Source organism: Typopeltis vanoorti, chromosome 1, assembly GCF_054136105.1.
Source record: "Typopeltis vanoorti isolate ZY-2024b chromosome 1, IOZ_Tvanoo_1.0, whole genome shotgun sequence".
Taxonomy (NCBI): domain Eukaryota; kingdom Metazoa; phylum Arthropoda; class Arachnida; order Uropygi; family Thelyphonidae; genus Typopeltis; species Typopeltis vanoorti.
The window spans coordinates 8,756,223-8,783,219 of record NC_143549.1 but is presented as its reverse complement, the minus strand read 5'-3'; the positions used below and the strand labels follow the sequence as shown (position 1 = coordinate 8,783,219).

The following is a 26,997-nucleotide window of genomic DNA, read 5'->3' as shown; positions in this document are numbered from 1 at the left end:
ATCCATAGTATGCATCTTCTAAAATTTCATCAGAAGGACAACAGAAAAATACTCAGTAGCCTTGATGCCAATAAGTCTCTTGACCCTGATTGTATTCCTCCAATGGTGCTAAAAGTGCTCTTTATCCAACCTGTTTGCAATGAAGAGAGATATATCAAATCAAACTATGGCCCAACTGCTTAGTAGTGAAGCTGTTGAGACTCACCAATATCGATTTTGCCATTCTCATTCAACAGCAGATATTCTTACCAACCTCACCTGCTTTTGGATGCAGGCCATGAAAAAGTGGCATTCACTGGAGTCTTGCATCATGACTTTCTTACCGAGCTATCATTTTAGAATTCCACCTTCCATTTGTGGATGGATTGTCTGCTTCCTCTATGGTTGTTCATTGTGCATCACATTAGATGGTTTCCTTTCATCATCAGATTTTTTAGTTAATGCCAGTGTATCCTAAGGCTCAGTGCTGTCACCTACACTCCTCCTCTACATCAGCAACCTTTTCTCTCTCTCTGACATCAAAATAAAAATGAAAAGCTATGAATAGGTTTGCTGATTATAGTACTCTCCACTCCTCTTTTCATTTTTAAAACCTTGTAGTATTCAGGTAAGTCATGCTTCAAGGTCTTCTTTAACCAGTGCCTTCTTAAGTTAATTCTCACACTTAATCTATCCTGGCACAAGCACATTGGGTCTCTAGACTCTTCAGCCTTCATAAATCTTGATATTCTTTTTCATTCCAAACAGTTCTTATCTCCTGTTCATCTCCTATCACCTTAAAAAAAAAAGTTCAAATCTAAACTTTAGCTTCTCTTCCCACATTTAGTGGTGTACCTAAGACTTCCCTCATAATGCTTAATTGTATTACAGAAGTGAGCAGTTCACTTAATTGATGACCTTTCCCCCTCAATGATTCCTTAGAGTTGCTCTCCCATACATGCTCTGTTGCTGTATTATATTCCTTCTATTTGAGTACTGCTCCACCGAACTGTTTGCTACACTTCACTGGTACACAAACAGGTGCTGGTCAACATCCATATGCAAATCAGCTCAAACTCATCAAACCACCATCTCATCATTTGCCTTCATTTTCTACTTGTCTGTTCTTTGGAATTGTCTTCCCCATACCATTTTCATCAGTGATTTGCAATCAACAAATTCCTTTTTTTCTTCTGATCACTTGAACATAGATGGCACTGCTATGTTATATGTCTTGGACCTCTGTGTGAAGCTGATATTTAAGAAGAATATTGCTAGGAAATAAATAAAATAAAACAGCTATAAATGGTTTGTTTTACAGGAGTGATAAACAAACTGAACCTTTCATGATATCGTCTCAAACTTGTCATGATTGAAAAATTTCATTTCATTAAATTATAGAAGTTATTCAAACACATAACCAATATCGTCGTGGGTTTGAATTATCAGTATGGATGTTTGTGACTGCAGTAGATTTGATTTCTTTCTGGGTGTTCTGGTGTTCTCTTCACAGACCTAAAAAAGACTTTGAACACATTTGCTTTTAAGATTGTTAATGTATTTTATTGCTGGTATGAGACCACCACCATGCTTCATGTTCCCATTAATAGCATGGGTGTTCTCTGCCTACTGTGTTAACATACAGCTAGTTTACAGCTTTTCATTGAGTGTGTGTCGGGGGGGGGGATTCACTTATATAACAATGATGCTTTAATTTAGGGAATAAATTACTCAAATGATATAATGTTAATGAAATTAATACTAGTAACTTCATTAAGTAAAAGACACTTCATTTTCCAGGTAGAATTTAATGTAGAGATTGAAGCCTTGTCCTGTCCAAAAGATCGTAATCAATGGGAACATACTATCCTTATTTCTCCAATTGGAATAGAAGAATATGTGGAACTTCAGATTAATCTTATGTGTGAGTGCGACTGCGAGAAACCTGAGAATCGTGTAAGTAAATATATATAGATTTATGACAATGATTTGTGAAATGAGGAAGCATAATTATGCTCCCTTATTTCACCTTACACATTGTACATTAGCTTTCAATGACAGCTTGAGACTTAATTAAGACTAAAGTTCATGTAAGTGAGCTCGTGTAGCTCAGTGGAAGTGGTGTGTGCACTCCTCAGTGCTAAACCACTCAAAGATAGATTTAGAGTTCAAGTCTAGTAGTTGTTGACTAGAGGAACTTTTACTAAGCCTTTTCGCTGGCCTGGTTGGCCAAGTGGTTAGCATATCCACTCTCCAGCCTGAAGGCTGAGAGTTGGAATCCCGCAGTGGGCATGGATGTTTGTGATTGTCTGTGAAAGTGTTGGTGGTGGGTGGGTGGTAGATGGTGTTGGTGTAGTTGTGGTTCATTGTAGTTGGTGGATTGATTGAGTGAGTGGTGGAGACTGAGAGTTGTAGAGTAGATGCTCTCCCTCGATGAATCTTTGGACTCCCTGGAGGTGTTGTGAAATTATTATACATTATTATTGTTAGTTTAGGTAATTGAAAATGAAATAAAAATGTATAAAAATATCATTATGTTGATACAATTATATTAAAATGATATTTTAGTCTAAAAAGTGTATAGCAGCAGTCATGATGAAGAATTTAGGCAAACAAAACACACATGTTAAAATAATTATTTAATATTAGTAAAGTAACATTTGACATTTCGACTTCTGTATTGAGGTCATCATCAGAAACATACATATGTATAAGGAGCAAGCTACATGCTACTGCACTTTGCAAAGGTAAAATGAATCTAATCTGCTTATTAATCTTTTATCTAACCTGACCTCTAGTGGGAAAAAAAAAGTTAATAATATAAAAAAAAAATAATAAAATCTTATTATTATTGTGCTATCTTCTATCGAAGGTCAGCGACCATCTTGGCAAACAAACTGCGCTCTTGTGCTAATCTGAGCAGTTGTGCACTGCTCTTTCCTGTCCACGTCTTGATGTTGTCAAACTATGATATTCTTTTTCTTCCTCTAGTTCCTTTGCCACCAATTCTTCCTATCAAAATAGTTTGTAGAAGTTGGTATTTGCTGTTTCTCATGATGTGGCCAAGATATGATGCTTTTCGTTTCTTGATTATTTGTACAAGATGTTTAGCTTTGCCAATGGATTTTAAGACATCTTCATTGGTAATTTTTTCTGTCCATGATATCTTTAGCATTCTTCTGTATAGCCACATCTCAAAGGCTTCGATTTTCTTGATGGTTGTCGCCTTCAATGTCCATGTTTCCACTCCATAGAGCAGAATAGACTACACGTAGCATTTCAGCATTTGGCATTTGACTTCCATGTTTAGGTCTTTATTGCAGAATAGTGTTCTCATTTTCATGAAGGACTGCCGTGCGACTTCAATCCTTGTCTTTGTATCTATTTCTGGATCCCACCGTTCATTAAGCCAGCAACCAAGATATTTATATCTTGACACTTGATCAATATTTTTCCCATTGAGTGTCAGTTTCATTGATGAGGCTGGATGTTTGCTGATGATCATGTATTTTGTCTTGTTGATGTTTATATTTATTCCCATTCTTTCTATGTATACTCTGTCAATGAGTTTTTGGAGATCCATAATATTATCTGCAATTAGCACGGTGTCATCTGCATATCGAAGGTTGTTAACAATCTTTCCATTTATTGTGATTCCCTCTGAACATTCTTCCAATGCTTTTTTAAAGATTACCTCTGCATATATGTTGAACAGGAGTGGTGAGAGCACACATCCTTGTCTCACTCCTCTTTTGATGTTAATATCACTGGTGGTAATGTTGTCTAATTGAACGGTAGCTGACTGATTCCAATACAGATTTGTTATTAGTTTTATGTCTTGTTCGTCTAGCCTTATTTGTTGAAGGACTTCTATTAAGTTAGTGTGTCTGACTTTGTCGAATGCTTTTTCAAAATCTATGAAACACATAAAGACAGATTTCTGTTTTTCTATGCATTTTTGTATCAATATTTGGATACAGAAAAGGGCCTCTCTAGTACCAAAACCATTCCGGAAGCCGAATTGTGTTTCACTTAGAGTTTTTTCACTTTTTCTATAAATACGATTCTGAATTACTTTCAAAAATATTATTAATGTTTGGCTCATTAGACTAATAAGTCGGAAATCACCACAGGAATTCGCTTTGGGTTTCTTTGGGACAGTGATAAATGTAGATTTGAGCCAATCTGATGGAAATTCATCACTTTCATATATTTTATTAAATAGTTTTTCAAGAAGTTTGATGTTATCTGGTTCTATTAATTTTAAAAATTCTGTTTGCACACCATCTGGTCCACTGGCTTTTCCTGTTTTACTTGTTCGTATAGCATTCTCTTTTTCGCATTTCATGATTGCTGGTCCTTGAATGTTATCTTTTATATTTATAGGCTTCTGTCTAGTATCATTGAAAAGTTCTGTTACATATTTTATCCAAATCTGTGCTTTATTCTCTTCTTCTAGAACTATTTTTCCATTTTTGTCTCTTAGAGACACTATTTGCTTTTTCCTCAGTTTTCCAGAAATTTCTTTGATTTTCTTATACAGATTGAAATTATCATGTTTCTTCTGAAGCAGTTCAATTTCAGTACATAAATTTTTCATCCAATTTTCCTTGTCTTCTTTTATTTTTTTCTTGATGATGTTATGTGTTTCTGTATACCTGGCAAGGTCTTTGTTTTTGTACATTCTTCTTGTATCAGTAAGAGAAAGAATCTCATCTGTCATCCATTCCTGTTGTTTTATATTATTCACATAACCTACTTCTTCAATACTTGTTGTTACGATGGCATTCTTTAAGCTATTCCAAAGAGATTCCACACTTTTATTTTCTTCTATGTTAATCTGTTGTAATCGCAGGTTAAGCTGTGTCTTGGCACTTTTATTTATGTTCGGGTCTTTCAGTTTTTTTACATCAGTTTTCTTTTTCTTCTTTTGTGATTTTTTAGCTGATTTTAATCTAAGACGTACTTCTGCAACTATGGGATTGTGGTCTGATGAGATATCTGCTCCAGGATAAGTCTTTGCACTCTTTATACTACTGTGGAATCTTTTATTTATCAGTATATAATCAATTTGATTTCTGACAATGTTATGTTGGTTATCTTGAGGCGATTTCCAAGTGTACAGTCTTCTGGGTGGAAGTTTAAACCAGGTATTTGCTATTGTTAGATCTTCTTCCTGACAGAACTGGACTAGGCGATCTCCTCTGTCGTTTCTGGTGCCTAAGCCATGTTCGCCAACAATTTCTCCATCACCCCCTCTTCCCACTTTTGCATTGAAGTCACCCATCACTATGTTTATATCATGTTTCTTTGTTAGGTTTTTAATCTCTTTTAGGTGTTCATAAAACTCTTCAACATCTTCTTCACTTTTGTCAGCTGTGGGTGCATAAGCTTGGATGATATTTATGTTAATGGGGTTTCCCTTAAGTTGTAACAGCATTATCCTTTCAGAAAATGGAATCCAATAAAATAAAGTTTAAAAAAAAGTAAATATAAAAATAAATTAAAAACAGAACTACATTAAACATTTCTAAAGTCCTCTCATATTGAGATATCCTTTTGGACTTGTTCCAGTGCTATAAGGATTACAGTGGATCCTCCACATTCTTGGAATGATTAGTCCATCATTTTTGTTCAGGTTTGGATTGTGTTTTAGCATTTCACAGGCTTCTGTAAATTTTCTTTGAAACCAGGTTTCAGTGTAGGGACTTGGTGCCTTTCCAGTCAATTCTATGGTATGTTTGCGGTGCATGGTCTGATAGGCCTGTTTTTCCATATTGGAGGTATTTAATGTGTCATTTGTGTTCGTCTTTTCTGATTGGGATAGTGCGTCCTGTTTTCCCTATGTAGGTTAGGTTACATGTACACTGGATTTTGTAAACTCCTGGGTGCCAGGTGTGGAAGCGGATCTTTGGAAGAACTGAGTAAATTTCTTAATTTTGTTGGGGGTTTGAAGGTAGTCTTGATGTTGTACTTATGTACTGTTCTGTCTGTTTTATGAAATATCTCTAACATATGGTATGGCTATGTTATTCTTATAATCTGTTTTATTTTTAGTGGTATTTTTTTGGAGGATCTTATGAATTGTTTTTTTTTATTATAGCCATTTTTTTGCAAATGTATAGTTAATGATTTCGAATTCTTGGTTTAGAGCTTGTTCATTCGAGCAAATAGTTAGTGCTCTGTGTTTGAGAGTGCTTATGACTCCTAGTTTTTGTATTAGGTGGTGGTATGAATTTTTGTGTATGTACTGGCCTGTGTGTGTAGGTTTGCGGTCTTGAAGGAGAAACAGCCTGAGGGAAGATGTATGATGAGTGTGTCTATAAAAGAAAGAGAGTTGTTTTCAATTTCAATGGTGAATTGGATACATTTATGTTGTTTGTTCAGGTGGCTAAGGAATGTATTTAATGCTTTGTGGCCATGGGGCCAAATGGAAAAAATATCATCGACATATATGAGCCAGACTTTGGGCTTTAGGTTGGGCAAATTTAAAGCTTGTTGCTCAAAGTCTTCCATGTTTTGTTTCCCTAAATTCTTAACCATGATGCTGAGCGCCGTGTAAGCTTAAAAGAAAGAATAGAGCAGCAGTGCTTACAGTTTTGCTATTGGTAGTTGACTAGCAAGGCTCTTAAGCCTAACTATGCCTCATGGTTCTTATGCCTAACTATGCCTTTGGTGAAAACAGCATATCATTCAGCAGCATGAAGAATAGGCAAGATGTACATACCTTTCTATGTCGTTGGAATTAAATACCTGTAGATGTTTTTATACTGAGTGCAATGAAATAATCACCAAGTGGAAAAGAAACTTCATCCTTCTGCAAACAAATCCAGTCCACCGTTGCTGAAAAATCTTCTCTTTGTTGTTGTGATACCTACTGTTGTGCTCATTACAAGCAGTCACATTGAGAGAATACGGCGTATGCTCAACTATAATATAAAAGATGAACAGCTTATGCATACAACAGAAGAGAGATATATATTTATATATATATAAAAGACAAGCAGCTGATGCACACATCAGATACCACTTTAGATTAGCTTTGCTCTTGCATTCATGAATGCTAAGAATGGGGGTTGCTGAAGTGACAAGGCACAAACTGTAGGGAATGCAGAGGACCAACTAGGCTTCTGACCTTATATCTAATCCTTACCTGTTTTTTGCTGCCAACCTGGCAGAGAAACTTGTTTTGCTAATCTTTCTTCGCCCATTCTGTTTAAGTGACCATATACCACCTGAGATTAGCTCTGCTAACGCATTCCTGGATGCTGACAATGTCAAGTATTTTCCTAACATCCTCGTTTTTAATATGATATTGCCATTGATGCCATCTGTTCACGCCTATAATCTTTCTCAGGACTCTCATATCTGTGGTCTCTAGTCTTTGGTCAAGTGTTTTACTTCTGACCCAGCTCTCAGATCCATAAGTTAAAACTGGTTTGAACACTGTCTTGTATACAGCTAATTTAGTGTTCCGACTAATTTCTCTCTTATTCCATATGAATTTATTCAATTGACTTCCCACCATATCAGCTTTGCTGATTCTGTTGTCTATTTCTATATTTAATTTACCATCTTCAGTAAAAATCGTGCCAAAATAGCTGAAATGTTTTACTTGTTCCACAGGTTCTCCATTCACAACACAGTTGACATTTTCAATGATTCTGCCTATTTTCATTGTCTTTGTCTTTTTATTGCTGACCTTCATACCATATCTATTACAACAGCTATTCAATTTAGTCAGAGAATCTTTCAGACTTGTAGCAGATTTATTTAGAAGTATAACATCATCCGCATAAAGCAAAGAGCTGACATTAATATCTCCAATTTTGATATCATGTTTAATACCACTTTCCTTCATAATGTGATCCATATAGATAATGAATAACAGAGGGGATAATGTACATCCTTGTCTCACACCAGATTTAACATTAAACCATCTTCCTATACTTCCTTCAATTCTAACTGCTGACTTACAACTCAAATAAAGACTAAGTATTGCTTGATATAATGCCCCATTGACACCATATAACTGCAGCGTATTGAATAGCTTCTCTCTTGGCACCTTGTCATATGCCTTTTCCAGATCGACAAAACTTAAATACAGATCATTGTTATATTCCCATGCTTTCTCGACTATTTGTCGTAAAGTGAAGATTTAATCCTGACAGCCTCTATTTGGCCTGAATCCAGCTTGTTCTTCACCAAGCTTTTCTTCCACAATTCTTCTCAACCGTTTCTCAAGTATACTTGCATAGATCTTGCCAGGAACACTCAGTAGGGAAATACCTCTGTAATTCTCACATGCAGTTTTATTTCCCTTTTTATATATGGGTACTATGAGAGCTCTACTCCAATCATCGGGAATTCGTCCCTCTGTCCAGGCTTTCTGCACTATGCAGTGCAGCCACTGTAAGACTCTTATACCACCATACTTCAGCATTTCTGGTCGAATATCATCTACTCCTGCTGCCTTTCCACAACAGGAGTACATGATATTGGTCAGGAGTAACAGCAGGAGTAGATGATATGGCAAGAATATAGAAAATAAATATCAAGAAGGTGGCAAAATATTCTGGAGGTTGTTGAAGAAGCTTAAGAATGGAGGAAAGAGTGCTGTAAAAAGGAATTAGAGATGATAAAGGTGACATGAAAATGGGAGAAAAAGATATCCTTGAAGTATGGAGTAATTACTTTGAAAAACTGCTAAATGAAACAAGCAGTGATGACAGCACAGTGGTAAAAAACACTGACCAGGCATGCAGTCAGGAATACATATCCATACTTGAAGTAGAAAAAGCCATCAAAGGCTTGAAATGTAGAAAGGCAGCAGGAGTAGATGATATTCGACCAGAAATGCTGAAGTATGGTGGTATAAGAGTCTTACAGTGGCTGCACTGCATAGTTCAGAAAGCCTGGACAGAGGGACGAATTCCCGATGATTGGAGTAGAGCTCTCATAGTACCCATATATAAAAAGGGAAATAAAACTGCATGTGAGAATTACAGAGGTATTTCCCTACTGAGTGTTCCTGGCATGATCTATGCAAGTGTACTTGAGAAACGGTTGAGAAGAATTGTGGAAGAAAAGCTTGGTGAAGAACAAGCTGGATTCAGGCCAAATAGAGGCTGTCAGGATCAGATCTTCACTTTACGACAAATAGTCAAGAAAGCATGACAATATAACAAAGATCTGTATTTAAGTTTTGTCGATCTGGAAAAGGCATATGACAAGGTGCCAAGAGAGAAGCTATTTAATATGCTGCAGTTATATGGTGTCAATGGGGCATTATATCAAGCAATACTTAGTCTTTACTTGAGTTGTAAGTCAGCACTGTCAGAATTGAAGGAAGTACAGGAAGATGGTTTAATGTTAAATCTGGTGTGAGACAAGGATGTACATTATCCCCTCTGTTATTCATTATCTATATGGATCACATTATGAAGGAAAGTGGTATTAAACATGATATCAAAATAGGAGATGTTAATGTCAGCTCTTTGCTTTATGCGGATGATGTTATACTTCTAAATAAATCCGCTACAAGTCTGCAAGATTCTCTGACTAAATTGAATAGCTGTTGCAATAGATATGGTACGAAGGTCAGCAATAAAAAGACAAAGACAATGAAAATAGGCAGAATCATTGAAAATATCAACTGTGTTGTGAATGGAGAACCTGTGGAACAAGCAAAACATTTCAGCTATTTAGGCACGATTTTTACTGAAGATAGTAAATTAAATATAGAAATAGACAACAGAATCAGCAAAGTTGGTATGGTGGTAAGTCAATTGAATAAATTCATATGGAATAAGAGAGAAATTAGTCGGAACACTAAATTAGCTGTATACAAGACAGTATTCAAACCAGTTTTAACTTATGGATCTGACAGCTGGGTCAGAAGTAAAACACTTGACCAAAGACTAGAGACTGCAGATATGAGAGTCCTGAGAAAGATTATAGGCATGAACAGATGGCATCAATGGCAGTATCATATTAAAAACGAGGATATTAGGAAAGACCTTGACATTGTCAGCATCCAGGAATGCGTTAGCAGAGCTAATCTCAGGTGGTATGGTCACTTAAACGGAATGGGCGAGGAAATATTAGCAAAACAAGTGTTCTCTGCCAGGTTGGCAGCAAAACGACCCAGAGGAAGACCAAGATATAGGTGGATTGATACGGTACAAAGTGCTTTAGATTATAGAAATATAAGATCTGATAATGTTGGAGTGTTGACAAGTAACAGACTGATTTGGAGGAAAATTGTAGATAGGAAATTAATAATGATGGAATTTTTTTCATGTAATACTATCATATCCTGTATACCCCTTGAGGGTACATGGCAGGAATTTGATGATGATGATGAACTAGGTCCCTACCAAAGTCCAATGAAAGCTGTTTTACATTGGACTTTGATGAAGAAACAATAGTTTGAGCCTCTTTCTTTAACCTGGTAATAACATTTACAATGGTGTTCATTTATCTTAATGCCAGGAAATCTCACCATTCTTAACAATAGATAGGCACCAATCGTATAATTTTTTAAATTCTTTTATTTACTTTTATTCTTATTTTATTTTATATTTTTTTCAGTCTAGCTATTTATTACCTTGTACATAATGATAGAATGTTGTCATTTATTTTGAGAAGCAGAGTAGGAAATGATTGTCATACAAAAATATATTAGGAAAATTTGGAGAAAAGAGCAAAGCTAATAATAATGGCAAATATCTGTTGGATTTCTGCTTAGAACATGGACTGGTTATTACTAACACCATGTTCCAACATAAAAATGTGCACAAATTCACATGGAGAGAAGAGGCAAGGAATAAGAAAAGTCTCATTGTCTATGTTATTGTTGATAGTGATGTTTTCTCCCTGGTGCAGGACACCAGAGTGTACAGAGGATTTGAAATTGGAAGTAATCACTATTTAGACTTGAGCAGGATAAAATTGAATTTCATATTGAAAAGAATAACATGTAAGAAAGTTTTAAAGCGAATGAAAGTTGGGCAGCTCTCAGATGTTAGCTGTAGACTAAAATACACAAAGATTATTGAAGAAAAAATGAAAGAGTTTGAGAACAGGAATCAAACCTTGGAGATTCAGTGGCGAACTCTGAAGACAACCTCGATTGATTCAGCCAGAGAGGCATGTGGTGAGGTTGTCTGCAAGGATAGAAAAATCAGAACTCCATGGTGGACACAGGAAGTTAGAGAGGCAGTGAAGGAAAAGAAGAACGCATATCAAAAGTTCTTGGCAAATAAGTCAGCTTGTGCTCTTAGAGAATACAGAGACAAATGTAAGAAAACTAAACACTGTGTAAAACTAGCTAAACAAAAGCCATGGGAGGACTTTGGCAAGAACATATAAAATAAATATCAAGAAGGTGGCAAAATATTTTGGAGGTTGTTGAAGAAGCTTAGAAATGGAGGAAAAAGTACTGTAAAAGGAGTTAGAGATGATAAAGGTGACATGAAAATGGGAGAAAAAGATAGCTTTGAAGTATGGAGTCGAGAGTTTATTTTTCACTTGGTTAGACATTAATAAGTTTAGTTTAATCCTTTATTCAAGTGTGAGCAAACAAAGTTTGCGCCTGAAAGTATCTTCAGGACTGGGGTAAGGTAGTACAACACTGGGCAACTCGTTGCAAAGGTGGAGAAAGCTCTCAGCTGTCCTATCTCAGTATCTCTCATAATGCAAAGCACATCTCCTTGTAGATATGTGTAATGCTATGCATTAAGGCAAGGGCCACTACCCATACCATTTTCGACCTTTATTGAGGTCTCGTCAGTGGGAGCCAGGCCCAGTAGTGGAGACACCAAGCAGAAGCAATAAGAGGTCATCCCAACCTATAGGAGTTGCCAAATAGTGTACAACCTTATTATTAAATTACTCCGAATTCAAAGAAAGATTTTGAGAGTTTATTTTTCACTTGGTTAGACTATAATAAGTTTAGTTTAATCCTTTATCCAAGTATGGGCAAACAAAGTTTGCACCTGAAAGTATCTTCAGGACTGGGGTAAGGTAGTATATCCACAAGGAGATGTGCTTTACATTACGGGAGATACTGAGATAGGAGTGATGAGATCTTTCTCCACCTTTGCAACGAGTTGCTCGGTGTTGTACTACCTTACCCCAGTCCTAAAGATACTTTCAGGCGCAAACTTTGTTTGCTCACACTTGGATAAAGGAGGTATAAAAGTCTTGCAGTGGCTTCATTGCATAGTTCAGAAGGCCTGGACAGAGCGACGAATTCCCGATGATTGGAGTAGAGCTCTCATAGTACCCATGTATAAAAAGGGAAATAAATCTGAATGTGAGAATTACAGAGATATTTCCCTGCTGAGTGTTCCTGATAAGATATATGCAAGTATACTTGAGAAACAGTTGAGAAGAATTGTAGAAGAAAAGCTTGGTGAAGAACAAGCTGGATTCAGCTCAAATAGAGGCTGTCAGGATCAGATCTTCACTTTATGACAAATAGTGGAGAAATCATGTGAATATAACAAAGATCTCTATTTGAGTTTTGTGGATCTGGAAAAGGCATATGATAAGGTGCCAAGAGAGAGAGAGAAGCTATTCAATACTCCACAGTTATATGGTGTCAATAGGGCATTATATCAAGCAATACTTAGTCTTTATTTGAGTTGTAAGTCAGCAGTCAGAATTGAAGAAAGTACAGGAAGATGGTTTAATGTTAAATCTGGTGTCAGACAAGGATGTACATTATCCCCTCTGTTATTCATTATCTATATGGATCACATTATGAAGGAAAGTGGTATTAAACATGATATCAAAATTGGAGGTGTTAATGTCAGCTCTTTGCTTTATGCGGATGATGTTATACTTCTAAATAAATCTGCTACGAGTCTGCAAGATTTCTTGACTAAATTAAATAACTGTTGTAATAGATATGGTATGAAGGTCAGCAATGAAAAGAGAAAGACAATGAAAATAGGCAGAGTAGTTTGAAATGTCAACTGCATTGTGAATGGAGAACATTTGGAACAAGTTAAACATTTCACCTATTTAGGCACGAATTTTAGTGAAGTAAATTAAATATGGAAATAGACAACAGAATCAATAAATCTTGTGTAGTAGGAAGTCAATTGAATAAATTCATATGGAATAAGAGAGAAATTAGTCAGAACACTAAATTAGCTGTATACAAGACAGTGTTCAAACCAGTTTTAACTTATGGATCTGAGAGCTGGGTTAGAAGTAAAACACTTGAACAAAGACCAGAGACCACAGATATGAGAATCCTGAGAAAGATTAGAGTCGTGAACAGATAGCATCAATGGCAATATCATATTAAAAATGAGGATATTAGGAAAGAACTTGACATTGTCGACATCCAGGAATGTGTTAGCAGAGCTAATCTCAGGTGGTATGGTCGAACAGTATGGGCAAGAAAAAATTGGCAAAACAAGTGTTTTCTGCCAAGTTGGCAGGAAAAGAACCCAGAGGAAGACCAAGATATAGGTGCATTGAAAAATGTACAAAGTGCCTTAGACGACAGAAATATAAGATGTGATACTATTGGAGTCTTGACAAGTAACAGACTGTAGGAAAATTGTAGATAGGAAGTTAGTAATGATGTAAATTTTTCGTGTAGTACTATCATATTCTGTATACCCCTTGAGGGTACATGGCAGGAATTAGATGATGATGATGACGTATTCACATATAATAGGCTAACAGGCATAATTGAAATGGTCTCTCCTTGGGCAGTCCCAATTTATGCATTTTATTAATCTCCAGTGATTGTTTCATAATGAACTTGAAAACATCATATCTCATTGACTAGCACAACTGAAGTTATTGATGTGTAATGATTGATATCTTCCCTATCTCTGGATCAGATTTTAGCACTAGAATAATTTTCATTATCTGTATTCTTGGATATGCTTCCATAAAATATCCAATGTTATAATTTTATGTAGAATTTTTTTCACTTTTTTTAGGAATTGCAGAGTGAATTTTGTTCGGAAGCTGGATCATATCAGTGCGGAATTTGCAGCTGTAACCAGAACTACTTTGGAAGACACTGTGAATGCAAAGGAGATGACATTGCAAGGAAAGAAAATTTGGATCGATGCAGAAGGTATAGCAGCTCCTTTTTCTTAAAGAAATTCATTTAAGCATTGTTCCTCTAGAGCAGTGTTTCCCAACCTTTTTGATGTTGTGGACCCCTTTGTAGCGAATGTTAATTCACCACGGCTCCCCATAAAATCCAAAATGGAAATTTTTTATATTTTACATATCATATAGATGAAGTAATAAATTACAATTTTACAACACTAAATGTGTCATTTATGGCTTAAAAAAAAAGTCCTGCCATGTTTGATTATTAGAGCAGGGTTTCTAGATTACTGATGTACTATAGATAAACAGTTTTTCATATTTTGGTGTGTTTGTTTTTATTTCATTTTTTGTGTAAGTTCCATCCATGAAATATATGTGATTGAAATCGTGAAATTCTGTATGTGAATCGAACCTACAAGCCATTATAATTTCAAAGCCATATATTTTAAACTTAATTAAAAGTATTGATATTGATGTAAAATTTCCTGCCTACAGTGTGTGCTCATATGTGAATTCCATTCGTGAAAGTGCAGGATTCCATATAAGAGTTTGTTCAATGTATAATACATTAATACTGAAAGTTGAAAGAAGAAAATTATTAATATTCAATTTGAAACATTCAGATTATACTTTTCAGCCAGTGCATAAGGGGAGAGGATGTTCCAAATGAGAGCAGTAGAGAAAATTAATAAGAAGGGAGAAAACTGACAGATGTTCAGAAGCTGAACATCTGTCAAACAGGGCAAAGTCAGTTAGTGTAGGTGGCCATTAATGAACTATTTTCCTATTGTCCACTGAGGCATGAATTTTTAGGGGTGCTTTGAAGTACTATTCTAAATGTGAACTTATTATTCAGTGGATGGATGGATTTGTGATTTTAATAATTATTCAGAGGTAGTGATGCAAAGTAGAAAATTTAATTTTCTGGATGCTGATGAGACAACACTTATAACATGCTTACCAAGAATGATTAGAGGTTCATTATTCCAAAAACCAAAAAGAAAGAAATCTCATCCAGATTTTTCAGTGAGTGTTGTCAAAAGTAAAGCTGGAAGAACAAGATTTTTTGTGAGAAATCACTCTTGTTGCTAGTATCATCATCATAATGCTAATGACGGGTATAGACCATATTGGTCTGTTCCGGTCTCATTATCAATCCAATATCCTTTTTTGAGGTCTACCCTGCTTTCTCTTTCCAGTTGGCTTATATTTTAGTATTTGTTTAGGATATCAGGTGTTGGCCATTCAGTTTACATGTTCTATCCATTTTTGTTTATAAAGCTAGTATCGAAGATATAATTATCACCATTCAGGCATGTTCTTAGACTCTGAAAACTTCATAGGAGGTCCAGATTAACAATACACATCATTCTCATAAAGATTCTAGAAAAAATATGAAGAACAGGGTATTTCTTAGTGGGCAGGAGTTGAAGCACAGGCTAGGTAGGTCAGGTGTGTAGTAAGGGATGAGAAATTGGCATGTGAAAGGATATATTTATCGTATGGCATGTGAGAAGAGATTAGCTGAGATGGCAATGATCCATGTGCCATCTCTGACAACTATGGTTCCAGTTAGCTTAGGTGGTTTAACCCTTACTTCTGCTAGCCGCATAACTATATCCTTAGGTTGCATTCACTGCAGTTATATGAATAGAGGGAATTACTATTACCTAACTCCAGAAAACAGTTTGTAAGGCAGTAAATCAGTATAAGATCTAATAATTGAATTAAAAAAAACACATTATGTCATGTTGTCTTGTTACAAGACATAATGTGTTTTTTTTTTAACATTAATTTGAACACATTTAGAATGATTCACTTGCCACTTGTAGCTGATAACTTGCCCTTAGGGAGTGATTTATGGTGCCCTGACTATTACTATCAAAGAGGAGATTACTATCGGTTCAGGAAAGTGAAATACTTGAAATTTTAGGTAAGCTTAATGTCAATAAGTCTGTCAGGCTAGATGAGATATCATGTATGTTAAGGGATTGAGGAAAGGAAAAATGGTGCCACTGCATGAGAAAGAATCGATGTCAGTGATGGTCAAACTATAAGTAGGTTGTTTATTAGGGTGATGGTATAAAGATAGAATGCAAAGTTGGATGGGAATAAATGTCTTTCTAACTAAGAGTTTTGCAGTAGGTCCTTTTTGAAGTCATTAAGCTGTTCACATTATATAAAAGAAGATAGTGTATTGGATACTTATATGGTAATTTTTATTGATTTCGAAAAAGTATTTGATAAATACCACATGACAAACTAGAGTTGAAATCAAGTTGGATAGGAATGGATAATCAGTTAGTAATCAGGTTATAGGAATGACTGGTTGATAGGAGCCAATGAGTTGTGTACTGTGCTACAATGTATTGTATTGTATTGGAGAAACTTCACTTGAAAAGTCAAGATGATCCGTGACTGCTGGTAGATAGGCAGAAGGGGTTCATGAGATACATTGCAAAAGTTGCAAAGGTTATTACCCATAAAATTGTTACCATAATGAGAAAAAAGACTAATAAGTAAAGATAAGGAAGTAATAGTTTTACTACATAAGGCACTTAACAAAGAACTTCATTTCTTAATCTCACTGCACAGATCTAAAATTGGTGAGAATAGACCTGTTTCTAGAAAGTAGCATTTGTTAAGGAAAATTCAATAACTTGGTTGTTGAATATAATAGGATGATAAGTACTTTTGACAGAGAGATACTTATATGGTAATTTTTCTTGATTTTGCAAAGGTAAATTACCATAGCACACTGCTGTTGAAATCATACAGATGGGGATAGATGGTGTATTTAAAACTAGGTTACAGGAATGGCTTGTTAATAGGAGCTAGCAAATAGGAGGAACTTCATTCTGGGAGATGAAGAATCCGAGAGTGTCAGCAGATAAAAAGCTTAAGTTCATGGGATGCATTTTAAAATTTATAAAGATAATCTTTAAAATTGCTACCATAATTAGAATGACACTGATAAGTAGGGATAAGAAAGTAACAGTTCTTCTATACTGATGAATCACAATTTAATTTTTATGTGCAGATCTAATCAATTGAATATCTTTGTGATAAAGAAAAGTTAGAGAGTGCAGAGGTGAGCAAAGAAGATTGTGTCAGGACTAATGTTGAGAATGAGAGCCAGTTAAACGAATGTGCTGTGCAGAGCTTGGCAGATAGAAGGAAGACACAGGATGTGATTGAGACATACAAGTGGCTCTCAGGGGCTCACATTAGTGAGAATGGGCATAGCAAACCCAAAATAACCGAGCTAGACCAGATCCTACTTCCTACAATGTACATGTGTTATATGATATCTGTAGGTTGGTCTTCTACTCTTCTTTCCCTTACCCCCCCACCCACCCCTCTTGCTATTAGGATGAGAGAGTGACTCTTTCCTCTCAAACTGTAGTTTCCAGTACCTACTAAAAGGGGAAAACCTAGTTGCATAAAGTTGACAGCCCCACAACTAGGATACCTATCATCGTGCTAGTAACTTGACATAGGAAAACAAATATTACTTTCACGTTTCAAAGAAATATAAACCAGACAGAGAACATGATAAAAGAGTACAACTTGGAAAAGGTTAAGAACTTTGGAAAATCAGCATGTTGTGTATAGAGCATGGCTCATAAAGGAGAAAAATAAGATAAAATTTTAAATAAAGAAAACATAAAAATTGCAGTTCTTACAGAAATAAAAGGGAAAGTTAAAGGAATAAAAAGAAACAACTAATTATCATATCATATATAGTGGAGTGGATAAACAAATGGGGTGTTTAAGGGTCAAAGCTATATAACTGAGAGGAGATCTCCACATAGCCTTTAAAGGAATGCGAAGAACTGACCTGGGCTTCTGACCTAATGTCCTATCACCTTCTCTTGGTGAACCATGTTAGGTATCTACCTTGGATACTGAACGAACGAGGATAGGTTGGCAATTTGGGATTTAGCTGGCCAAATTGTATTCTTATTGGCTTAAACCACAATATAAAATGATGGTCCAACATGACAGAATTTCATGCCGGCTGGGACATCATCCAGTTAAACAAGGCCCCTGTTGTTTTTGCCAGAGAACCAGAGCGAACAGCAAAAAGTCAGTGACTGGAACAAATCCTAAAACACACCCCAACTCAATATCACCAGAGTTCAAGATCGTTAGTATCAACATAAGAAGCCTGAATGGCAAAGAGCTAGCTGAGGAATTGGATAAGTACCAGATCAATAATAGGGGTGACTGAAACAAAAAAGACAAAAACTAGTGAGATCTTTCTGAGCAATAAATATAAAATGTTATATTCAGGCAATGACAATCAAGGAAAAGAAGGAGTAGCCATAGTACTCAACACTAAATACGAGACTAATCTTCTTCAATGGCAGGCGATAACAAGTAGAGTGATGTGGGCAAATATTAGAATGGGGAACCGGACAATGAGAATCATTTGTGCCTATGGTCCCAAGAAGGTTCAAAAAATTCCTCCACTTCTACCTTAGTAGAAGTGGAGGAATTTTTTGAGGGTTTAGAGAAAGCAACTGACAATGAAAAATGAAAAGTTGGTCCATGTTGAGGATCTAAATAGCAGAGTAGGCAATGATTGTCAGACATACTAAAATAATTTGGGAAAATTTGGAGAAAAGATCAAAGCCGAATAATAATGGCAAATACCTGTTGGATTTCTGCTTAGGACATGGACTAGTTATTATTAACACAATGTTCCAACATAAAAATGTGCACAAATTCACATGGAAAGAGAAGAGGCAAGGAATAAGAAGTCTTATTGATAATGTGATTGTTGATAGTGATGTTTTCTCCCTGGTGCAGGACACTAGAGTGTACAGAGGATTTGAAATTGGAACTGATCACCATTTAGTCTTGAGCAGGATAAATTGAATTTCATATTGAAAAGAAGAACATGTAAGAAAGTTTTAAAGAAAATAAAAGTTGAGCATCTCTCAAATGTGTGAACTGTAGACTAAAATACACAAACATTATTCAAGAAAAAATGAAAGAGTTTTGAGAACAGGAACCAAAACTTGGGAGATTATAGCATGCCGTGAAGAAAACATTGTTTGTTTCAGACTTGTGATGAGGTTGTCTGCAAGGATAGAAAAATCAGAACTCCATGGTGGACACAGGAAGTTAAAGAGGCAGTGAAGGAAAAGAAGGAAGCTTATCAAAAGTTCCTGGCAAATAGGTCAGCTTGTGCTCTAAGGCAATACAGAGACAAATGTAAGAAAGCTAAACACTGTGTAAAACTAGCTAAACATAAGTCATGAGAAGACTTTGATAAGAACATAAAAAATAAATATCCAGAAGGTGTCAAGATATTTTGGAGATTGTTGAAGAAACTCAGAAATGGAGGAAATAGCTGTAAAAGGAATTAGAGATGATAAAGGAAACATGAAAACTGGAGAAAAAGATATCCTTGATGTCTGGAGTAATTACTTTGAAAAATTGCTAAATGAAACAATCAGTGACAGCACAGTGGTAAAAAAAAAAAAAAAAAAAAAACACTGACCAGATGCAATCAGGAATACATATCCATACTTAAAGTAGAAAAAGCCATGGTGAGGTTGTCATCAAAAGCTTGAAATGTGGAAAAGCAGATTGAGTAGATGATATTCCACCAGATTATCATCTACAAATCCTCAAGTATGGAGTTATAAAAGTCTTACAGTGGCTTCACTGCATATTTCAGAAGGCCTGGACTGAGGGATGAATTCCAGATGATTGGGGCAGAGCTTTCATAGTATCCATATAGAAAAAAAGGGAAATAAAACTGAATGTGAAAATTTCAGAGGTATTCCTCTACTGAGTGTTCCTGGTAAGATTTATGCCAGTATACTTGAGAAACTGTTGAGAAGGACTGTAGCTTGCTGAAGAACAAGCTGGAATCAGGCCAAATCTGATTCAGGCTGTCGGAATCAGATTTTCACTTTACGACAAATACTTGAGAAATCATCGGAACATAAAAAAGAGCTGTGTTTTAACTTTTGTAGATATGCAAAAAGCATGTGATAAGGTGTCAAGAGAAAAGCTATTCAAAACAGTGCAGTTGTATGGTGTCAATGAGACATTATATCGTGCGATACTTAGTCTTTATTTGAGTTGTAAGTGAGCAGTTAATATTGAAGATAATACAGGAAGATGGTTAAATGTTAAATTTGATATCAGAGAAGGATGTTCATTATCCGGTCTGTTATTTATTATCTACATGGATCACATTATGAAAGAAAGAAAGAATGGTATTAAACCTGTTATCAAAATTGGAGATGTTAATGCCAGCTCTGCTCTATGCAGATGATGTTCATCATCATCAAATTCCTGACATGTACCTTCAATGGGTGTACAGGATATGATAGTGCTACATGAAAAATTTGCATCATTGCTAACTTCCTATCTACAATTTTCTCCAAATCAATCTGTTACATGTCAAGACTAACTCTATCAGATCTTATATTTCTATTTTCTAACATTTTACTGTATCAGTGATGATGTTATACTTCTAAATAAGTCTGCTACAAGTCTGTAAGATTCCCTGACTAAATTGAATAATTTTTGTAATAGATATGTTATGAAGGTCAGCAATAACAAGACAAAGACATTGAAAATATGAACTGCATTGTGAATGGAGAACCTATATTTTAATGAAAATGGTAAATTAAATATGGAAATCGACAACCAAATCAACAAAGCTGGTATGGTAGGAAGTCAAGGGAATAAATTTATATGAAATAAGAGAGAAATTAGTCAAAACACTAAATTAGCTGTATACGAGACAGTGTTAAAACCAATTTTAACTTATGATCTGAGAGCTGAGTTAGAAATAAATCGCTTGACCAAAGACTATGGACCACAGATATGAGAGTCCTGAGAAAGATTAGGGGCGTGAACAGATGGATCAATATCATATTAAAAGAGAGGATATTAGGAAAGTACTCGACATTATTAGCATCCCGTAATGTGTTAGCAGAGCTAATTCTCAGGTTTTATGTTTACTTAAACAGAATGGAGAGGAAAGATTAAAAAAACAAGTGTTCTTCACCAGGTTGGCACCATGAAGACCAAGATATAGGTGGATTGATACGGTAAAAATTGCCTTAGAAGACAGAAATATAAGATCTGTTAATGTTGGTCTTGACAGGGAACAGATTGACTTGGAGGAAAATTGTAGATAGGAAAATTGAAAATCTGTAATCTAGAGTATTTTAATAATAAGGTGTGACACCTTTTGGTTCCTCATATAAGAAATTAAGACTTCTTCATTACTTCAACATTAGTATCACCTCTGAGTCTGGCTCCCACTGATGAGACCACAATAAAGTTCGAAACTGGTCTGAATAGTGACCCTTCCCATATGAGTCCCATGGGGACTCAATGACCCATGGTGTGCAACATAGAATGCGTGAGAAGTGTTTACCTGGAGGGCATTCGAAAGTGTGACCATGGCAATTAAAAGGGGTGAATGAGATGATTGTGATAGTTGGAACGAATCACTTGAGAGGCAATGTAAATTGGCTGGTGAGAGATATGAGATTCGTGCTTGAGGTTGTACAAAAGAAAACATAGAGAGGAAAGATAGTGTGCGTGTTGCCTAGGTACGATAGTGATGAGCTGAGCAGAAAAGCATTGATATTGAATAACATAATAGCTAGACATATATGGAGAGACATAAATATAAACATAAATGGATGGAACACGTTCAAAAAATGAAAATAGAAAGATTACCAAAACAAGCCTTAAAGTACAAGCCATTAGGAAAAAGAAAACAAGGACGTCCTCTTAAACAATTCAACGATGACTTCTAAGGCTGGAACAGGCCATGTTAGGCCGAAATCCTTGATACGCATGATGATGATGATGACATAATAGCTAGAATGTGTCAGAAGAGAGGACTGGAATATGTGGATGCGTTTGAGGACAGAAAGGATTTGTATGCGAGAGACTACTTGCATTTGAATGAGGAAGAACGTAGGCATCTAGAGAGATTGCTGTTCTGAACGAGGCGGTGTGTCAATGCAGGAAAACTAGAATACCCAGGGTGTATGTATAGTAGCAGGGATGGCCTTGTGGGAATGGGTACTTGGAGAAGGGGGAAGACATCAGGTATCGCTGATCCCATTGGAGCCTAGAGGGGATAATGCTAAGTAAAGAAACAGTGGCATTTTTATGTTTTGTACTAATGTCAGGAGTATCCTGAATAAAGGAGAGTAATTGGTGGCACTGATAGCATCAGCCTGGCCAAAATTATTGGGATCACTGAGACGTGGTTGACAGAAGAGAATATAATAACAGGAATATAAGTAGTAGGGTACAGCATTTTTCAGCAGGATGGGAAGGGAAAGCATGGTGGTGGAGTACTCCTTATGACATAAGTGACGACTTATGTCCTCTAAGAGTGGAGGCTGTGGAAGGCAGTGATACTAATGATTTTGAAAGCATATAGTGTTGAGGTAGAGGTGGGCAAGACGGGATTAGTGAGGTGTTGCTTCAAACCACAGCACAGAGGATGGTGACCAGGAGATGTTTAGACAGTTCAGCTTGGCAAGTGTAAGAAGAATGATTGTTATGGGAGATGTTATGGTTTAACTACAGCAGTATAAATTGGGAAGAGGAAGATGCATGTAGCAATAAGGGAATGGAATTTCTAGAATTCTTGAGGGACATAAATATCTTAGGCAACATGTAATAGAGGGAACAAGAGGTTCAAGAGTTTTGGATTTGGTTATAGCATCAGAAGAGTTGATAATAACTGAGATGACACATCTCTCCCACCAGTTGGAGAGAGTGACCATGTGTTTCTGACTTGGAAGATGAATAGACATGCAGGAATATCAAAAAGAAGGGAACATATGTGGAATTATAAGGCAAGTGATTATAATAGTCTTAGATATCAACTTGGGGAAGTTTCGTGGGGGGGGGGGAATTGGATGGCTGGGATATCATTAGTGCTTGGAAAATTGTGAAGGAATATTTGTTAGCAGCAATAGAAAGCTGTATTCCACAAGTGATGAAGAGGACACAATTTGGTGTAAAGTGGATGACAAACAATATTAAACAGGAGCCTCATGTGAAAAAGAGGCTATGGAAGAGATATAAGGAGACAAGTGAAGAGCAGATGCATGAAGAATATAAGACACTGGCCAGGAGAGTGACTAGTATGATAAGGAAGGTGAAACTGGAATATGAGAAGATTGGCCCAAAGATCCAAAGAAAAATCCTAGGCACTTTTTTAGCTGTATGGCCAGTAGGAGGAGAAATGGTTGTGGAAGAATGACATTTGGGATAGAAATCGGAATAGAGTGACTGATGCAGAAGACATAGTGGAATCGTTTAATGAACACTTTATTGGAGTATTTCATCCTGGAGGAGTAAATTTTAATACTAGAGGGATAGGTCAGGTTCAAGGTTTAGAGGTGCAGGAGGAGAGTGTGTTCCAAATACTGAGTACTCTGGATGGTATTTCACAACGAGTTTTGAGAGAACTTGCTAAAGAACTGACAGCTCCTTTGACCTCGCTTTTCAATCAAAGTCTGGCTACAGGAAAGGTGTCGAGGGAATGGAAGGGAGGTAAGATAGTGGCATTGCATAAGGGCAGTAGCAGACTAGTAGGCCAGTTTGTGTGTCATCAGTAGTTGATAAGATCTTGGAAAAATTAGTGAGGGACCATATACAGCATTGGGCAGATGAGTGTATTGTTATCTGTGAGAGTCAACATGGATTTGTTAAGGGGCACTCTTGTTTTAGTAATATGCTAGTCTTTTATAAGAAAGTTACAAGAGCAGTAGATGAGGGAAAGGCGTATACTGCCATTTTCTTGGATTTAGCAAAGGCATTTGACAGGGTGCCACATGATAAGCTGATATTTAAGTTACAGCACATGGATTTAGATGTCAGGTTGGTCAACTGGATTCAGGATTGGCTGTCCGATAGGTATCAGAGAGTTGTGTAAAGTGGGGCAGAAGGTTACAAGTGGGGTCCCACAGGGCTCAGTACTGGGACCTATTGTTTAACCTGTATATCAATGACATTGTCAGTGGCTTGCAGGGGGATATTCAGTTGTTTGCAGATGATGTGAAGCTGGGAAGGGTTATTAGTAATAGCAGATGTGGTAACCCTGCAAGAGGATTTGAATAAGCTAGACAGATGGGCAAATGAATGGGGGTTTAATGCAGTCAGTTTAATGCAGCAAAGTGTAAGGTCTTGAGGTTTGGGACACCTCATACTCTATTGGAGGAATTGTACTGGAGCAAGTAGGGGAGACAAGAGATCTGGGGTTGATGATTGATAGAAACCTGAAATTCAGGGGACATATTGCAAAGGTTGCGAAGGTAACACAGAGGATTGCTGCAATACTAAGAAGGATGCTGACCTGCAGAGATAAGAGTTACCATTCTGTTGTATAAGACCCTGATCAGACCACACTTGGATTATTGTTCTCAGATTTGGTCTCCAGGATTTGAAGCGGATAAATTGACTGTGGAAAGGGTACATAGGTGGATAACAAAGATGGTTTCAGGACTGTACAATATGAGTTATGAGGATCGACTGAGGGAACGTGGACTGCAGAGTGGTGGATAGAAGAAGGAGAAGTAATATGATCGAGACTTTTAAACAGTTGAGAGGTGGTTACAGGGTAGACATTGGAAAGTTCTTTCACTTGGTGGAACAGCGGGAAGGAGCGATGATAAGGGGCCATCCCTGGAAGTTATGAGCATGAGGGTGAGAAGTGGCTTCCTTGCATGGAGGGTGGTTGAACTGTGGAATGCATTGCCTGATAGAGTGGTGAGACTGAGAATGGTCAATGAGTTTAAGGAGTGGTATGATAGACTTTGTGTTTCCTAGGAAGGACCTCTCGTGATGAGTCTTTCGACTCCATGGAGGCCTGAATAATAATTATAATACATGTCTGTAAGGAGATGTGCTTTGCATTATGGGATACTAAGGCAAGTGATGTGAATTCATTACCTTCTACATACGAGTTGCGTCAGTCCTAAAAATACTTCAGGCGCAAACTTTGTTTGCTTACACTTGGATAAAGGATTAAATCAAGTATGTAATTTCTTGGTATCTTTAATTCATTGTAGATAAGAAGTTTGTAATGATGTAAGTTTCATGTAGTACTATCATATCCTGTACACCCCTTAAAGGTACATGTCAGGAATTTGATGATGATGATGATAAACAAATGTGTGCAAAAGCTGGCTTTTGCACGCATTTGTTTAATGATTTGGATCCATAAATCAATTAAAGCAAAAATAACCCATTATATATACTGGAATGAAAGAATATTAGAAGTGAAATTAAAATTAAATAAAGTTGGAATGAGTATAGACTTAACGTATTCTGTTTATCAAATAAATGTTAAAATTATTTAGCAGTTTCTGATGGCATTAAATATCCTAATGGAAATAAACATTGAGAATTCAACATAACAGAAACACACACACTGCCAGAAAGCCTTAGAAAAAGTTATAAGGAATCATTCTGAGGAAGTTACAGACCACCAATGTTATTTAAAATAGAATCAGTAATAGTTAAAATATAGGGGGAAAAAATAGATTGAACATAATTTTAAAATATTCCATTCACTTTATATATAATATAATATAATATATCTACATTTCACTTAGCCAATGAACTTTAATGATATTAAAGTATTGCATAGAGATTAGTGCAATGAATGAAATTAATGCATTAATGATATTAAAGTTTTGAATTGAGAAGGAGCAAATAAAATGAGGAATGTTAGTCTTGATTACAGAATAACAGAGAAACAATTTCAAGTGGTGGACCTAGAATGTTTAAAAATGATTATAATCACTGAGCAAGCTTCTCGTTGTCAAGTGAATATAGCCTATCTACTCTGTAACTAATATGCTGTGGGTTCCAAATCTCACACAGTGCCATGGAGGTTAGTGAATTAAATTTCATCTCTCAGTGTTAGATCACAAGCCTGCTTATTGGAGGCCTAAAATGGCTTGAAAAATTTTCACGTCATATTTCTAGATTAGATTACCTAATTGTTATACTTTGCTGACCTGCCTGGCTGAGTCCTTTCTCTTTCTCTCCAACAGGCTGTGGGTTCAAATCTTGTTGCTCTCAAAAGAATCCAAAATCCCAATGCTACCTGCTGCACTTAGCTGGACTTGAAGTAATGATATTGATACTTGATGTACTTAGTTGAATGGGTAGTATAAACTTGAGGGTTCTAGATTATCATTAATTTCTCACTTTGTGTTTATTTTTTATTTTAATTTGTTGATTTGTTAAAATGTAGTAAAAATTTCATTTTAGGTATCAGGTTACACAAATGTTAAGTCAGGCAAAGATTAGTTTTCTTATCCTACTGTGTCCTAGTCTATTGTGCTTCACTGTTTCTGAGAATAGCCATACATATATAGTCAGGTTCAGGAATAATAATGGTAGAAACAGCAGATAAAATAAGTTAAAAATCTCTAAAACAGCATGTCCCTTAAATCCAAGAATATATTCCTCATTTATTTATTCTTATGGCAAAAGGAGCTACAGGTCAATGTCCAGACCAGAAAGCCAGACCAATCCAGGACTGTGGATGTCCTGAGGCCACTACCATGAAATTGGCATCTTGGGCAGTCATTCATAATATGAGTGATCGTCTGGGCCACAGGGGAACAGTCACAGTAAGGGTGGTATGATAGTCTCTATTTATGCATTAGATAGCCACATCTGCGCTGGTTAGTTCTGATCCTGTTGATAGATGACCAAAGCTTCCTAGGAAGGGCAAAACCAGGCTGTGGAGCACAGAGATTTTCAACCAGCAAACCATTTGTTGGAAGATTGTTGGGCCGGTGTTCTCTCTACATGTCAGGTGTTGATGGTAAGGCAGCTCAAGAGAGCTTGTCCATGGACCAGAAAGGGTTTTGTGATTTTAGCCAAATACTAGGTGGATTT

General features: G+C 36.3%; 1 protein-coding gene across 3 annotated transcripts in view; it reads left to right on the top strand.

Annotated features, from left to right (window-relative positions):
* Positions 1-26,997, top strand: part of LOC150109768 (integrin beta-PS-like) — a 392,096-nt gene that overhangs the window by 294,844 nt on the left and 70,255 nt on the right. For all 3 annotated transcript variants that reach the window (XM_090396604.1, XM_090396612.1, XM_090396593.1), the window contains 2 exons: positions 1,780-1,935; positions 13,950-14,089. In XM_090396604.1, coding sequence (XP_090252730.1) covers positions 1,780-1,935; positions 13,950-14,089 — 296 coding nt within the window. The remainder of the gene's footprint in view (positions 1-1,779; positions 1,936-13,949; positions 14,090-26,997) is intronic.